The sequence below is a fragment of the Salmo salar genome, chromosome 09 (assembly GCF_965601325.2).
Source record: "Salmo salar chromosome 09, fSalSal1, whole genome shotgun sequence".
NCBI classification, from domain to species: domain Eukaryota; kingdom Metazoa; phylum Chordata; class Actinopteri; order Salmoniformes; family Salmonidae; genus Salmo; species Salmo salar.
Genome location: NC_138299.1, coordinates 86752365 through 86769040, shown reverse-complemented (window position 1 = coordinate 86769040; position 16676 = coordinate 86752365). Strand labels below are relative to the sequence as shown.

The following is a 16676-nucleotide window of genomic DNA, read 5'->3' as shown; positions in this document are numbered from 1 at the left end:
TACTGTAAACCCTACATACAATATGAGAAAACAATGGAATTTTTGCCCATTATTAATGATCCGTCTTTGTTATTTTAACTTGATGAAAGTAAAACCTCGTAGTTTCTGGTCAGTAATGTCAGAAAGGCAAAGCAGAGGCAGTGTGGTTTCCCTGGCCCCTAACACAGGAAATGCAAGGGCCTTGGCCGTGCAGAACAGACATCTTATCTGAGGGTAAACACTCTGCAAGTCCCACCCATTCAGATGTCCATCATGTGTTGGATAAAGACAGTTTTCAACTTTTGAATAACCATGGTATGTTAGATTTTCATATGGAATACTATCACAATGAAATTGCAAACATTTTACAGTTAGTTAACAATGGGATGCAAGAAATTGCACCATGAATCAACAGAATTTTTTGGTATTTTCTCACAATCCTATTTACATAAAATGTTGTTTCTTGGGAACACAATTTACCATGGATAAAAGCTCCTTTATTCATATTTCATGTAGTACCCTCTTTGAATGTACAATGTGCAAATGACGTAAAAAACCCTCTCAGGTGAGAGATTATTTATATAGAGACATGGCACAACTTTACAATACTTTCAAAGCCTGAGTGACTTTCATTCCATGTTATCTAAAAATGTGTTTACCCTACATTTCAGGGCATTTTAATTCTTAGTTCCATCCCAAATACACGAACAACAAATCAATAGCAAGTACTGCTATTGCAGTCATTACTTAATGCCAGCCTTTCCCCATTAAAAAGCCATTTTCTGTGATCCAACATAATGCCCTTTAGGCCTCAAGGGTAAACATCTCATACCTTTTCGCTTTTAGACTTTCCCCAAACAGAAATATTTGAATAAGTGATTATCCACAGTGGTATTTGGTCCAGTGCAGAGAATCCCTCTATATTATTTAATGGTCTTTAGAACCCCAGCAGACACTGCAAATATGTCAAATGGTCCCACAGGATATAGAATCAATGTGGAAAGTAGAGATGTTTGGTCAACATAGACACAATGCAAGGGATCTGCTTGTGGGCATTGACAGAAACCTCGAAGTCATGTGCCACCTTGTGGTTGACACGTGTCATGATGTGCATAATGTCCAGCTGTTTTCCGTACCTTTGTAACATCTCACAGAGGGCCTGGATGAACCAGGAGCCCTTGTCGATGTTCCTCCAGGAGTAGTAGCCTATGGAGTTCACAAACCAAATCAGTCAAACACTATAGCAGTGATAACCATTGCTAAAACTTCTAAAGTGGTACATGGTCATTTTTGTACATAGGTGCAGTGCAATTACCATACTTTTATTTTAGTAGGCCTATAGTCTGTGATACACACAAACTACAAATGGGTGAAAGTTCAGACATATCAGTTGTAAGTACTATGTAACAATGGGTGCCTACATTGTACCATGTAAAGGTAACGTATGTAGTATGCATGAATAAATTACGTATAGTATTAAAAGCTGGAAACCTTCATTGAAACAAAGCGGACACCCTGCCTGAGTTTGTGAAAAGCTGAGGGATGGGCCTGGAGAAACCTAACCACTCAAATTCAAAGCAAGGATATGTATGCAAGGACTGACCATCCATGATATTATAATGACAGTTTTAACCATGTTGAGAGGCTATACAGTGTTGGTTTACATTTAGTTTACAAACATTGGAGTATAACAATGTTGGGTTCTAATGGGGTACGACAGTTAACTTCTAAATGCCTCAAGAATCAACAGGTATATACAGATGAAGTCAGAAGTTAACATAAACTAGGTTTAAATGTGTTTGGCAAAGGTGTTTCACAAATCCGTACATTTAATCCAAGTAAAAATACCTTGTCTGAGGTCAGTTAGGATCACCACTTTATTTTAAGAATGTGACATGTCAGAATAATAGCAGAGAGAATTATTTATTTCTGCTTTTATTTCTTTCATCACATTCCCAGTGGGTCAGAAGTTTACATACACTCAATTAGTATTTGGTAGCATTGCCTTTAAATTGTTTAACTTGGGTCAAACGTTCCGGGTAGCCTCCCACAAGCTTCCCACAATAAGTTGGGTGAATTTTGGCCCATTTCTCCTGACAGAGCTGGTGTAACCGAGTTAGGTTTGTAGGCCTCCTTGCTCACACACGCTTTATCAGTTCTGCCCACAATTGTTCTATAGAATTGAGGTCAGGGCTTTGTGATGGCCACTCCAATACCTTGACTTAATTGTCCTTAAGCCATTTTGCCACAACTTTGGAAGTATGCTTGGGGTCATTGTCCATTTGGAAGACCCATTTGCGACCAAGCTTTAACTTCCTGACTGATGTCTTGAGATGTTTCTTCAATATATCCACATCATTTTCCATACTCATGGTGCCATCTATTTTGTGAAGTGCACCAGTCCCTCCTGCAGCAAAGCACCCCCACAACATGATGCTGCCACCCCCGTGCTTCACGGATGGGATGGTGTTCTTCGGCTTGCAAGCCTCCCCCTTTTTCCTCCAAACATGACGATGGTCATTATGGCCAAACAGTTCCATTTTTGTTTCATCAGATCAGAGGACATTTCTCCAAAAAGTACAATCTTTGTCCCCATGTGCAGTTGCAAACCGTAGTCTGGCTTTTTTATGGCGGTTTTGGAGCAGTGGCTTCTTCCTTGCTGAGCGGCCTTTCAGGTTATGCCGATATTGGACTCGTTTTACTGTGGATATTGATACTTCTGTACCTGTTTCCTCCAGCATCTACACAAGGTCCTTTGCTGTTGTTCTGGGATTGACTTGCACATTCCGCACCAAAGTATGTTCATCTCTAGGAGACAGAACGCGTCTCCTTCCTGAGCGGTATGACGGATGCGTGGTCCCATGGTGTTTATACTTGCGTACAGATGAACGTGGTACCGTCAGGCGTTTGGAAATTGCTCCAAAGGATGAACCACACTTGAAGGTCTACACATGTTTTTCTAAGGTCTTGGCTGATTTCTCTTGATTTTCCCATGATGTCAAGCAAAGAGGCACTGAATTTGAAGGTAGGCATTGAAATATATCCACAGGTACACCTCCAATTGACTCAAATGATGTCAATTAGCCTATCAGAAGCTTCTAAAGCCATGACATCATTTTCTGGAATTTTCTGAGCTGTTTAAAGGCACAGTCAACTTAGTGTATGCAAACTTCTGACCCACTGGAATTGTGATACAGTGAATTATAAGTGAAATAATCTGTCTGTAAACAATCGTTGGAAAAATTACTTGTGTGTCATGCACAATGTAGATGTCCTAACCGACTAGCCAAAACTATAGTTTGTTAACAAGAAATTTGGGGAGTGGTTGAAAAACGAGTTTTAATGACTCCAACCTAAGTGTATGTAAACACAGACACACATATATTTCATTTAGAATTAAAAAAATTATAATGTAGCAACTAAGGATTCTAGCTTTAAATATGTTAAGTATGTAAGGAGAGGGCGGGGGAAAAAAACAACTATTAATAAACAGGGTTTATTACCTGGGGCTGTAGAGTAAGCATAGAGAAAGTCTGCCTCCACTGGAATCCTCACTGGATAGTCACCAGCAAAGCTGTCCGTCTCTATTCCACCAGCAACACTGTCTGTCTCTATTCCACAGTCCAGATCAGTGCCACGGCACGCCTACTCACCAGGTCCACAGGAAGGATTAGGGGTCAAGGGTCAGGGGAAGAGAGGCTACTCTTAACACTGTATAACTGAATATCAGTCATTCAGAATACACGTTCATCACTTTAGTACACAACATATTTACAAAGTCATGTAGTTACACTGCATCCTCATTCCTCAGTCTTTATAGTTGATTCAACAAACATACCTACAGAATCATTGAGCTGTGGAAGGGGAAATTTAGAGCAGGCAGCTAAAACCTTACAGTACCTGGATGAAGAAGAGTTTGGGCTTTCCCACCAGCGTTTTGCAGCGGTCGCCCCTGAAGAGTCCGGTGAGCTTCTGGAGCTCCACATGTCCATCTGTGCCATAGAACACCCCCTCGCCTCCATGGCTCAGCATCACACACACAAAGGAGGCCGACTGGCTGTGGTCAACTTGAGACACTGAAAAATGTCATACACCCACATGTAGTTTAAACTTAAAGTCTATCAACATTTTTTATTCAGAGAGACTTCCTAAAGTTTATCAAAGTTAGCCAGATGTCACATCACTACTACCATGATTATTGCAATTTATTTGTAGACGATCAGAAGAACTTCTCAAAAGCTTCCGGAACGGAAGAAAAATCTAACACACTCACATCCAGACTGGTGAACTTACCAGTGTAAAGCAGCTGTCGGATCTGCTGCACCGTCTGGTCATTGGCAACTTTCACGTTGTACCCCAAACGTTCAAACACTTTCCTTGCATAGCCAGCGTCCACATCGGTTCCCTCGCGAGAACTCATTCCTTTAAAAGGGAAATTACCAATTAAGTGCAGATAACATCTGAAATATCATCATAACCTGAACAGGGGAAAAAAATAAAACTTCTATAATACACACTTAGGCCTACCTGTTCTCCTGTCAAAGTTCTTGTTGTTGATGATGACACATTGTCCAAGGCTGGGATAGTTCATTTTATATGTGAACATGTCAGCTGGAGGCCTAGCATCTACTTTATGATGCTCAATAGTAAACCTTGGCACTGAGGGGTTCCCTGGCCTGGAACAAAGACCAAGAAGTTCCTTTTAACATTTAAAAGTGCAATTTTCATTGTCCATGTTAATCTGGTTCCACAGGTAGCCCATGTTGAAAATCCATGTTGTTTGGCTAATAGAGCCAGGGGGTTGAAACCTCTAACATGACTGAACATTAGCCAGAATGGTTTCGACTTGAGGTTCACTGAAATCTCTTTAAAGTTGAAATGATACTAGGCCAATATATTGCACCACGGTGACGAATGAGGGATATGGCTTGAAAACGTACCTTAATGCAGGGATGGACAGTGTCGCTGTACTCCTAATTATTCCATTATCTTAGTCGCAAAGATTGAAATATTGCCAGTTTTTTTATTTGAATAAAGCACCACATTGGATTCAATTCAAATGCAACACCTAGCATTGGGGTAAGTAACTGGATTTTGCAGCTTTAGAATGAGATAACCTAACCTGCTGTCAAAAAGGGCAGTTTTATGAAAAAAAATTGCAGTATTTCAATCTTCTAAATATCCCATTATGCCAGCTGCGTAATCGAGGAGTACAGCGACACCTTCATACCTGGATTGAGGTACATTTTCAAACCAAATGGCACCGCATCATTTATACTAAAAGGAGAATGTAGTGAACCTCAAGTCGAAACCATACCGACTAGACTGTACAGATGACATGCTTAAATGCATGCATCAACCAACGGTTATATGCCATGTCATCGACTGTGGCGTCGGGCACCAGATTGCTATAACATATGTGTTTAGCTGATACATAAAATACCTATCCTGGCGTTGTAAGATCTGGCATGCGTCAGCAACGTCTAATCAGAGGAATACGACCAGAATGTTTTTGGTTTATGATCAGACGTCACGCTGCATGCTCATGGAGCTGAGATAATCATTTGTCCAACACGATTCATGGGCAAATTATAGCATTAAAATATACTGTGTCGGTATGTGAGAGCTGATATAACTATGTAAAAAGAGGCTCACTGGCCCAACTCATCTCAATGGGGTTTATAAATGGTCCAACTCATACCGTCCCAATGGGGTTATAAATGGCCCAGCTCATACCGTCCCAATGGGGTTATAAATGGCCCAGCTCATACCGTCCCAATGGGGTTATAAATGGTCCAACTCATACCGTCCCAATGGGGTTATAAATGGCCCAGCTCATACCGTCCCAATGGGGTTATAAATGGTCCAACTCATACCGTCCCAATGGGGTTATAAATGGCCCAGCTCATACCGTCCCAATGGGGTTATAAATGGTCCAACTCATACCGTCCCAATGGGGTTATAAATGGTCCAACTCATACCGTCCCAATGGGGTTATAAATGGCCCAGCTCATACCGTCCCAATGGGGTTATAAATGGTCCAACTCATACCGTCCCAATGGGGTTATAAATGGCCCAGCTCATACCGTCCCAATGGGGTTATAAATGGCCCAGCTCATACCGTCCCAATGGGGTTATAAATGGCCCAGCTCATACCGTCCCAATGGGGTTATAAATGGCCCAGCTCATACCGTCCCAATGGGGTTATAAATTAAAAATCATAGAGTAGGCCTACATTCAATATGCCTACATCTCATTTTGTCGCTTGCTATTCTATATTCTTTGTGAAGCTGATAGGGTTGACAGGAGAAATGCAGTGCCTTACCCTTGTGCAGCTATGCATTTGGCATCCACCAAATCAGACATGGTGCCAATCTCAGTTGTACAATCACCCTTTACAACGCCTAGCGTTATAGTTGTACTGAAAGTGAAAAATAAAAGTAGTTTATTACACACACACCGGTGGTTGCTTCCAAAGTTTAATCCACACAGGAGCCAAGCTTGGTTCTATAGTTAGCTAGCTAGTTTGATTGATAAATGGAAATACATACCTTATCAATGTTAAGGGTAAAACAAACTTACTTGCGTTAGACCGTTGAAATACACAGGTGACAGCGTAAACGCCAAGATTTCCCAATTTCACTGCGACTTGTTCATGAGATTGAGAAGTGTTCAATTAAAAAAACTAGTTTCCGCGTCATTTGGCAAACGCAGCCAATCAAACGCCGTAGTTTAGTATGTGGGCAGGTTTCCCCACTTGTTACCACAACCCCAAAGTCAACATTGGCAATATCGTAACAATTCATGAAAACAACAATGTGCTTTTTGGTCTTAATTTAAGGTTGGGCGTAAGACTAGCAGTGTGGTTAAGGTTGAAATCAGATGTTTAGAAGATAAATTGTAGAAATAGGCGGGGTTTATGACTTTGTGTCTGTGGTAACTAGTGACGACCCGTGTGGGCGGGCCTAAAGTACACACCTTGACTAAGGACGGGATTTCCAAAGAAGCCTACAGAGAAACTTCCAGTGATTTTATTTTTTATGAACTGGTTTAATAATCATATCCTGCTGGTGAGTCAACTTTTTAATGCAGAAGGATTGTTACGCAATTATCTCGTAACAATATCCCTGTTACACCAAGTCCTAGATACTATTCCATCTTGAACTCTCATGTTGTTTAGAGGTGTAACCAGACCTCACCTTCTTGAGCTACCCTCTCTTAATCCAGTTTACTTTTCAATAGAAAAAAAATGCATTTATCCTTGCTCCCTCAGAACAACAGACATATATATGTGCTTTATTTCTATTCCTTACCTCACCATTTACTGGAATAAGTTTGTCAATAATATCGGTTGGAAAAAAGTCTGGTTATTACCACACAAATAAATACCTGATCAGTATTTCCCAGCGAATCATTACCTGAAGAAACTCAAAAGAATACATTAACTGTACTTTTTGTGTTGAACATCCAGAAGCAGTTTTGCTTTTATTTTGGCATTGTCTACATGTAAAGAAATTATGGAAAGATATTTATAGTTTTATCATTGTTAATATTCTTTATGACTTTTGTTTATTATGGGAGAATGTGCTGCTCGGTTTCCTTAGAAACCAAATTTCAGATTCATAAATGTAAATTCACTAATAAATAAACACTCTTCCATGTTTTCTATTAGGAATTGTAGCAATACATTAAGAACATTCTACATTCTCCCAAAAAGAAAGCTGTTAAAACAATCAATACATGTATCTTTTAAGGTCATTGTATAATCTGTAATTTGTTGTACCCCCTAGCATATGTTATCATTGTCTGTTTGTATACTTATTGTATGTATACTGGTGTTTCTGCAATAAAATAAAAAATATATACTTTCCTGTAAAAGCTATTCTCCAAATTGAAACCGGAGTTATGCGCGTGAAAATGGAACGTAATTCCCTTATTTTATGGTGTTCTTTGTAACATTGAATTTAAGCACGATCATAGCATGTTATTCGCCCCCTATTCGTTTGAGGTGGTCGAATAAATGATGTGGCAGAGGGGTCTACAGATAAATCAAGATCAGAATATGGCGTAATTCCCTAATAATTAAAAAACCTTTAAGCGAGAGGAAACATTAATGTCTTGCGAACCTACCGGTTCCAAGTGGAAAAAGCGTCTTCTCACTTTTTTCCACCTTCCAATATGACAACTTGCAGGATGAATCAAAACACTTTTAATGATTCATACTTTTCCTAACCCTAAAATGTGCCTAAATAATCTACAAGATCAGAGGTTTTTTTTAGAAAATACGTTGCTGCTGAAACAGACAAAAATACATAGATGGCTTTCTTTCATTGATCCCTATATTCTGAACCCCTTCTCTCGATGTATTTTATTGAGTCTGTCTACACAATTATAAATAAAAAGGTGCACCGTATTTAAAGGGATGATTTAAAATACATTAACTGAAACCCCCATTGAATGAAAACTCCGTTGGCCAGCAAGTGAGCAGGTTTGACCAGGTAGCCACACCTGCAGAACACATTACATGACTAAATAAGGTTGATACCAAATACTGAGAACTGGGTAGGAAAGGCATACATTTATGAATAGGGATTGGCCTCCATGTGATTTCTCAGAAATACATGTACAGTGAACTCAAAGAATTGGGACAGTGACACATTTTTTGTTATTTTGGCTCTATACTCCAGCACTTTGGATTTCAAATGATACAGTGCAGACTGAGATTTAATTTGAGGGCATTTTCATCCATATCGGGTGAACCGTTTAGAAATTACAGCACTTTCTGTGCCCCCCTCCCCATTTTAGGGGACCAAAAGTGTTGGGACAAATTCACCTGTGTATTAAAGTAGAAAAGTTACGTATTTGGTCCCATATTCATAGCACGCAATGACTTCAAGCTTGTGACTACAAATCTGAGTGAGAAAGTTAGACGCACAAGTATCGTACCCCCCAAAAAATGCTAACCTCCCGTTATTGTAATGGTAAGAGGTTTTGGGGGTATGATGTTTGTGCGTCTTACTTTCTCAGTCATTATTTACAATTCATTCAGGATTATCTGTAATGTTAAGGAACATTCTATTCCGATTTACAATAGTGACACAATACATTATTTACCATTAATTTCTATTGGGCACAAAATAATCTGAAACATAAACAAACAGCAAACGCTTCCAACACGTCTTGAGTCACAAGCTTAATTTAATAATTGTCTGCTAAGAATATGGGACCAAATACTTCCCTTTTTACTACTTTAATAAACAAGTGAATTTGTCCCAACACTTTTGGTCCCCTGAAATAGAGGGACTACGTACAAAAAGTGCTAGAATTTCTGAACGGTTCACCTGATATGGATGAAAATATCCTCAAACAGTACAAAGCACCCGCAAAAAAATGTCACTGTCCCAATACTTTGAGCTCACTGTATAAGCATTAATGTAAGTTAAAATGGCAGTTTTTCCACCAGACAACATAACCCTCCAGCAAGGTGCTGATCAACAAATAACTTCCAGAAAAGGTACTCATTACTGAAACATTTATTTTGAAACGCATACCTTACTTGAGATTTAATATACAAATCTCAAAAGGACCTTTGATCAACACTTTAAAAGAGTGTAGCATAATTCTCAACTTGGAGCTCACTTGTTGTGAGCCACTCTGTCCAGAGCGTGTTGCAGCCTCTCGTTGACAGTCTTCAGCTGATCTTCAGTCCCCAACACATCACGGGCCTCCAGGAGAAGAGCTGGTAGACTGGAGGGGCCATACTGTGGAATGGAAACGGATGTCAACAGAACAGTGCTTTAACTCACTTTAAGCTACTATAATAGATTATTATCACTGCCTCTTCTGTTCATAGTTTATAGCTCAATTCCTGTGTATTTTATTCCTCTAGTGTTGCTATTCTTTTTTTCTTTTTTTAACTGCATTGTTGGGAAGGGCTTGTTAGCAAGCATTTCATAGTAAAGACAACACCAGCCGTATTCGGCGCATGTGACAAATAACATTTTATTTGATTCATGCCCTCTGAAGACACATCCATAAGTCTTTGGCCATAACTAAGAAACATTGTAAGTGACTGGATGTCAGCATTAGGTTAAATCCTAAACTGTAACTAGATGAACAAGAACAGAAGGCTTGTTGTTGACGTCCTCACCTCCTCCACCTGGTTAGGGTGGGCTTTTCTATGGTCCAGGTAGCTCTTGTGCAGGTGACCCAGATCTTTCAAGAAAGTGGTTCCCTTCCGTATGTCTGTTAGCCTCTGCTCAAGTCGAGACTGGTCCTTCTGCAGGGCCCTCAATTGGGCCTCACTCCTGGCAGAGAACAAGGGGATGTTTCACATTCTCTATTCTGTTTTGTGATGTAGTGTTGTTGGGTTTGAGAAACATGCCATATAATATAGAAATAAAACACATCACAGTAATCGTTGCGTTACTTCAGCAGTTAACCTTGCTTTAGCCCCATTGGCAAGAAAAAAAACCTCATACCTTATAAGTTCATTTTTGGCCTCGAGCAGCCTGGCTCTCTTACGGTTAATGGCAGCATTCATCTGAGAAAACAACAATAGGCTGATATCATTAAATTATTATGATGGACACAGTGAATATCCTAGTCGTCCTAGAAGAACTACAGAACATGAGACGAGTGTATAACCACAGACACTCATGCCCACAGGCTTCCTGAGATCTAGTGTTTGTAGTGTTCATATCTAAAGAAAAGCTTACCTTTGCGTTGTCCCTTTTCAGGAATTTTAGCTCCTTTGAAGCAGTTATCTAAGGAAATAAAAAATTAAGAAAATGTGTTTATGTAAAACGTTAATATTTTCAACATACACAAGATAAGTTGTATACTTGAAAGGTTTTTGTTTTCTATAGTCTTTCACTGCCGTATGAACGTAATAATAAATAAATATATATAAGCAGAAACAGTTTGTGGTATATTGAAAACCGAAACATAAAATGTGCTATATACATAAACATCTGCCACAATAATCATATTACTTGTATTTTTTTAAACAAGCATCTTATAAACTGTACAAGCATATATATACATACACATACATACACTTGAAGTCGGAAGTTTACATACAGCAAAGCCAAATATTTTTAAACTCAGTTTTTCACAATTCCTGACATTTAATCCAAGTAAAAATACCTTGTCTGAGGTCAGTTAGGATCACCACTTTATTTTAAGAATGTGAAATGTCAGAATAATAGCAGAGAGAATTATTTATTTCAGCTTTTATATCTTTCATCACATTCCCAGTGAGTCAGAAGTTGACATACACTCAATTAGTATTTGGTAGCATTGCCTTTAAATTGTTTAGCTTGGGTCAAACGTTCCGGGTAGCCTTCCACAAGCTTCCCACAATAAGTTGGGTGAATTTTGGCCCATTCCTCCTGACAGGTCTGGTGTAACTGAGTCAGGTTTGTAGGCCTCCTTGCTCACACACGCTTTATCAGTTCTGCCCACAAATTCTCTGTAGGATTGAGGTCAGGGCTTTGTGATGGCCACTCCAATACCTTGATTTCATTGTCCTTAAGCCATTTTGCCACAACTTTGGAAGTATGCTTGAGGTCATTGTTCATTTGGAAGACCCATTTGCGACAAAGCTTCAACTTTCTCACTGATGTCTTGAGATGTTGCTTCAATATATATCCACATAATTTTCCTACCTCATGATGCCATCTATTTTGTGAAGTGCACCAGTCCCTCCTGCAGCAAAGCACACTTACATTTTAGTCATTTAGCAGACGCTCTTATCCAGAGCGACTTACAGTAGCGAATGCATACATTTCATACATTTTGTTTTTGTACTGGTCCCCCGTGGGAATCGAACCCACAACCCTGGCATTGCACACACCATGCTGGCGTTGCAAACACCATGCTCTACCATCTGAGCCACAGGGAAGCACCCCCACAACATGATGCTGCCACCCCCATGCTTTACAGTTGGAATGGTTTTCTTCGGCTTGCAAGCCTCCCCCTTTTTTCTCCAAACATAACGATGGTCATTATGGCCAAACAGTTCTATTTTTGTCTCATCAGATCAGAGGACATTTCTCCAAAAAGTACAACCTTTGCCCCCATGTGCAGTTGCAAAACGTAGTCTGGCTTTTTCTATGGCGGTTTTAGAGCAGTGGTTCCTTCCTTGCTGAGCGTCCTTTCAGGTTATGTCGATATAGGACTCGTTTTACTGTGGATATAGATACTTTTGTACCCATTTCCTCCAGCATCTTCACAAGGTTCTTTGCTGTTGTTCTGGGATTGATTTGCACTTTTCACCCCAAAGTACGTTAATCTCTAGGAGACAGAATGCGTCTCCTTCCTGAGCGGTATGACGGATGCGTGGTCCCATGGTGTTTATACTTGCGTGCTACTGTTTGTACAGATGAACGTGGCACCTTCTGGAGTTTGGAAATTGCTCCCAAGGATGAACCAGACTTGTGAAGGCCCACAATTGTTTTCTGAGGTCTTGGCTGATTTCTTTTGATTTTCCCATGATGTCAAGCAAAGAGGCACTGAGTTTGAAGGTAGGCATTGAAATACATCCACAGGTACACCTTCAATTGACTCAAATGATGTCAATTAGCCTATCATCAGAAGCTTCTAAAGCCATGGCATAATTTTCTGGAATTTTCCAAGCTGTTTAAAGGCACAGTCAACTTAGTGTATGTAAACTTCTGACCCACTGGAATTGTGATACAGTAATTGTTAACTGAAATAATCTGTCAAAACAATTGTTGGAAAAATTACTTGCGTCATGTGAAAAGTAGATGTCCTAACCGACTTGCCAAAACTATAGTTTGTTAACAAGGAATTTGTGGAGTGGTTGAAAAACGAGTTTTAATGACTCCAACCTAAGTGTATGTAAACTTCCGACTTCAACTTTATATATTAGTACCTGTCAAAAGCTTGGACACACCTACTCATTCTTTTCTACTCATGCTCTTTCTTGACTCTGCTGTCCAACTATCTCAATTGGGTTGAGGTCGGGTGATTGTGGAGGCCAGGTCATCTGATGCAGCACTCCATCACTCTCCTTGGTCAAATAGCCCTTACACAGCCTGGAGGTGTGTTGATTCCTTGTCCTGTTGAAAAGCAAATAAGCGCCAACCAGATGTGATGGCGTATCGCTGCAGAATGCTATGGTAGCCATGCTGGTTAAGTGTGCCTTGAATTCTGAATAAATCAGTGTCACCAGCAAAGCACCCCCACACCATCACACCTCCACGATTCACGGTGGGAACCACATGTGGAAATCATCCATTCACCTACTCTGCGTCTCACAAAGACACGGCGGTTATAACCAGAAATCTCAAATTTGGACTCATCAGACCAAAGTAGATTGCCACCGGTCTAATGTCCATTGCTTGTGTTTCTTGGCCCAAACAAGTCTCTCTTATTGGTGTCCTTTAGTAGTTGTTTCTTTACAGCAATTTCACCATGAAGGCCTGATTCACGCAGTCTCCTCTCAACAGTTGATGTTGAGATGTGTCTGTTACTTGAACTCTGAAGCATTTATTTGGGCTGCAATTTCTGAGGCTGGCAACTCTAATGAACTTATCCTCTGCAGCAGAGGTAACTCTGGGTCTTCCTTTCCTGTGGCGGTCCTCATGAGAGCCAGTTTCATCATAGCGCTTGATGGTTATTGCGACTGCACAAAGTTCTTGAAATTTTCCAGATTGACTGACCTTCATGTCTTAAAGTAATGATGGACTGTTGTTTCTCTTTGCTTATTTGAGCTGTGCTTGCCATAATATGGACTTGGTCTTTTACCAAATAGGGCCATCTTCAGTATACCACCCCTACCCTATCACAACACAACTGATTGGCTCAAACCATTAAGGAAATCAATTCCACAAATTAACTTAACAAGGCACACATTAATTGAAATGCATTCCAGGTGACTACTTCATGAAGCTGGTTGAGAGAATGCCAAGAGTGTGCAAAGCTGTCAAGGCAAAGGGTGGCTACTTTGAAGAATCTCAAACATAAAATATATTTTGATTTGTGTAACACTTTTTTGGTTATTACATGATTACATGTTTTATTTCATAGCATTGATGTCTTCACTATTATTATATAATGTAGAAGAGTAAAAATAAAGAAAAACCCTGGAATGAGTAGGTGTGTCCAAACTTTTGACTGGTACTGTATATATACACACAATTTTATTTTGCTACAGCAAATAAAGTGTCTTATAAGCCCATGTGGCCTGGGCATCCTGAAGATGCACAACACTATAATAATCAAATAAATATGTTTTTTTTTTTCCAATATTGGTTTTGCAAAGTATGACAACTGGTCACCCAAAATGAGTTACCTTCTCTGTGAGTTGATCTTCAAAAGAGCTTGAGAGAGCATCTATAGCCTCCAATACTGCAACAGAATCCACTGCATCCCTGAATAAAAACAGGGAGAACATTTTTTACTTGAGATAATGATTACTTTAAAGATGTGTCTATCCATGCTAAACTGATGGGAACTCACGTATACTCTGACACGAATTCCAAAAATGAGTCCAACACCACATCAAGATCAGTGGGATTTTTTACATTCCTTCGTTTCTGCTCGTCTCTTTTGGAAGGACCAGCACTTCCTGGAAAAACAACACATGGATTAATTTCTGTGGTGTATATTTTACACAAATTAATTAAGTCATGCAGTGTGGTAATTCACTCTGGTGGTTTTGAGAGAGACTCATATATATATATATATATATATGTCTGTCTGGGAGGATGTGGTGCTGAATAGAGATCTAGCTGTTACCTGAAGAGGACTTCCCCCTCGTACCCTGCGAACTCCCCCTCAGACCCTGCGAACCCATCTCAACTGAGGACTTCCTTTGCTTTCGCACATCGACTGGTTTGGCCTTCTTCTGACTTGGATTCTGTGGGTGAGAGAACTGGTTGAGTTTCCCCTTTTCCTTTGTAATCTGAAGGGTTGATGTGGTCAGGAAAAAGGCAACATATCCAAACAAAAAGTCACAGATGACAAGGAAGGATTATATGTCAAAAAATGTAAGGAAAAGGTGCCAAACATCTCACATTTAGTCACTCATTGGGAAGAGCAGTGGCTGTTCTTACCCAACTAATGTCCTCATCCGTCAGATTCTCTGAAGACAGGGATGTTCTACGTTTCTTATGAATAGGTTGAGGACTGGAGCCCGGAGCAGACACTTCAATTTCCTCCTCCTCGCCCGATGACCTCTGTTAGTAAGCAGTGATTAGAGGACATTAAGCTCATCATAGGCAACATAATGTAACACTGCTCTTAGCAACAGTGCCCTGTCTTATGTTACTGAGAGAGGGGATAATGTCATACCGAGTCATCCACTTCTGTGTCCTGTTCCTTTCTGACTGGTGCCTTTTTCTGTGATGCAGAAGGCCCGCTCTGAGCTTCTGTTAAATCCTCTTCTCCTGTCCCTTCTGCAATTTCTTTTTGGGGCCTGACCATTATAAAAATGGAGGAAAAGGAACAGAATAACTTTACAATTAGAACTTGTGCTCCATCGTTAGTGGATATTTTCTTATTTCCCCTCTCCATCACTTCATAAAGGAATGAGAGCAAAGGGGCTTGTAAGATCCCACATTGTGACAAGCAGGTTTACCTGGCTTTTGGTTTGACATTTTTCTGTTGAGATCCCTTTGGTTGGACCACTTTGCTAGCTCTCCGTTTGGTCTGACCTCTCCCAGACAGTGTGGGTCTTTTTGGGGTCGCACTATTAACCTTTTTGGATGGGCCCCATCTTCTCTTAGCTGCCCCCTCCTTCACCACTTCCTCTTTGTTTTGATCCAAGTTTGGGCTGAAATCTTCCTCAAGGGCAGTACTGTGCAGAGGGTTACCTGGGTGGTCAAATATAGTGATTTGTTGTAAAACATCTTGCCATTAATGATTTTTCATACCCATAAAAAACGATTTAGGTTTGTTTTCAACTCACCATAAGTATCGCACTCATCAAAGAAACTGGCTTTCTCAATGGTAGAAACATTTGGGGAAATATGACTGTCCGTTGCTTTAGATTTCTGTGTATCTTTTGATGGACCCTTCTGAGGTGAAAACATAGAAGATAGCTAGCTAACGTTACAGTACCCAATGTTGCCCCTTTTCAATCCCTTGTAGCGAGCTAACGTTAGTTACCTAGGTATGTCTTTGACATTTAACATACAACTTAGTGAGACATTTGCAAATGGGTACTGTAACAAACCTCAACAAGCTCGTGTTGCACAAGTTTGAGCATCTTCGCCATTTGGCTCTTCTTACTGTGTGGAGGAGAGCAGACATGTGAAACATGTGAACTTGATATCGTTAACGTCATTGCTTTTTTTTGTAGCTTGATTACTATTTGTTACCTCATGATGATTGATCGTTCCAAGATGAAAATGTAAGCTATTAGCTAGTTGTATACATACAATTTGCAAAATAACACTCAAAACATAGTAAATGGCTATGCAAGAGTAGCAAACGACGAGTTTGCACGCCAGCTGCTTGTGATGTTTTTTTAGCGGATCAGCTGAATTTCTTTCCCGCAAAAAAATGTATTCGAACATTCTCGCGAGACTAGTCAGACAACTCCATACTCATATGACCTTGATGGGATGGTGCCCTCTGCTGGATCGGATGACTGGATCCATCACACAACACACTCATGTACGGATGGTGCCCTCTGCTGGGTCGGATGACTGGATCCATCACACAAC

At 40.1% G+C, this 16676-nt stretch overlaps 2 protein-coding genes across 3 annotated transcripts; both read right to left on the bottom strand.

Moving 5' to 3' along the window:
- Positions 1-454: 454 nt before the first annotated feature.
- Positions 455-6777, bottom strand: casp3b (caspase 3, apoptosis-related cysteine peptidase b). Its single transcript, XM_014212786.3, has 7 exons — positions 6562-6777; positions 6305-6400; positions 4507-4655; positions 4273-4401; positions 3880-4055; positions 3483-3624; positions 455-1185 (listed from the first exon to the last, which is right to left on the bottom strand). The coding sequence occupies exons 2-7, from the start codon at positions 6343-6345 to the stop codon at positions 971-973; spliced, it is 852 nt and encodes a 283-aa protein (XP_014068261.1). The 5' UTR covers positions 6346-6400; positions 6562-6777; the 3' UTR covers positions 455-970.
- Positions 6778-9496: 2719 nt separating this feature from the next.
- Positions 9497-16519, bottom strand: cenpu (centromere protein U). Of its 2 annotated transcripts, none has more exons than XM_014212784.2 (13): positions 16329-16519; positions 16184-16238; positions 15917-16025; positions 15587-15821; positions 15301-15424; positions 15063-15185; positions 14746-14866; positions 14467-14575; positions 14300-14378; positions 10698-10745; positions 10461-10522; positions 10130-10286; positions 9497-9740 (listed from the first exon to the last, which is right to left on the bottom strand). In XM_014212784.2, exons 1-13 carry the CDS (start codon positions 16331-16333, stop codon positions 9615-9617), a joined length of 1353 nt encoding a protein of 450 aa, XP_014068259.1. In that variant the 5' UTR covers positions 16334-16519; the 3' UTR covers positions 9497-9614. The 2 variants fall into 2 exon arrangements, with proteins under 2 accessions (XP_014068259.1, XP_014068260.1); XM_014212785.3 differs by having other exon boundaries at positions 15917-16022.
- Between the last annotated feature and the right edge of the window lie 157 nt (positions 16520-16676).

Bases quoted from the DNA above. Each gene is read 5' to 3' on its own strand.
- cenpu (XM_014212784.2), bottom strand. The intron at 10,523-10,697 runs GTAAGCTTTTCT...TTGTTTTCTCAG, and splicing joins TGAAAAGGGACAACGCAAAG to ATGAATGCTGCCATTAACCG. The intron at 10,287-10,460 runs GTATGAGGTTTT...GTTCTCTGCCAG, and splicing joins GCCAAAAATGAACTTATAAG to GAGTGAGGCCCAATTGAGGG.
- casp3b (XM_014212786.3), bottom strand. From the start codon at position 6,345: ATGTCTGATTTGGTGGATGCCAAATGCATAGCTGCACAAGG. The intron at 4,056-4,272 runs GTAAGTTCACCA...GACATTTTTCAG, and splicing joins CCGACAGCTGCTTTACACTG to TGTCTCAAGTTGACCACAGC. The intron at 3,625-3,879 runs GTACTGTAAGGT...CCTGGTGAGTAG, and splicing joins CCAAACTCTTCTTCATCCAG to GCGTGCCGTGGCACTGATCT.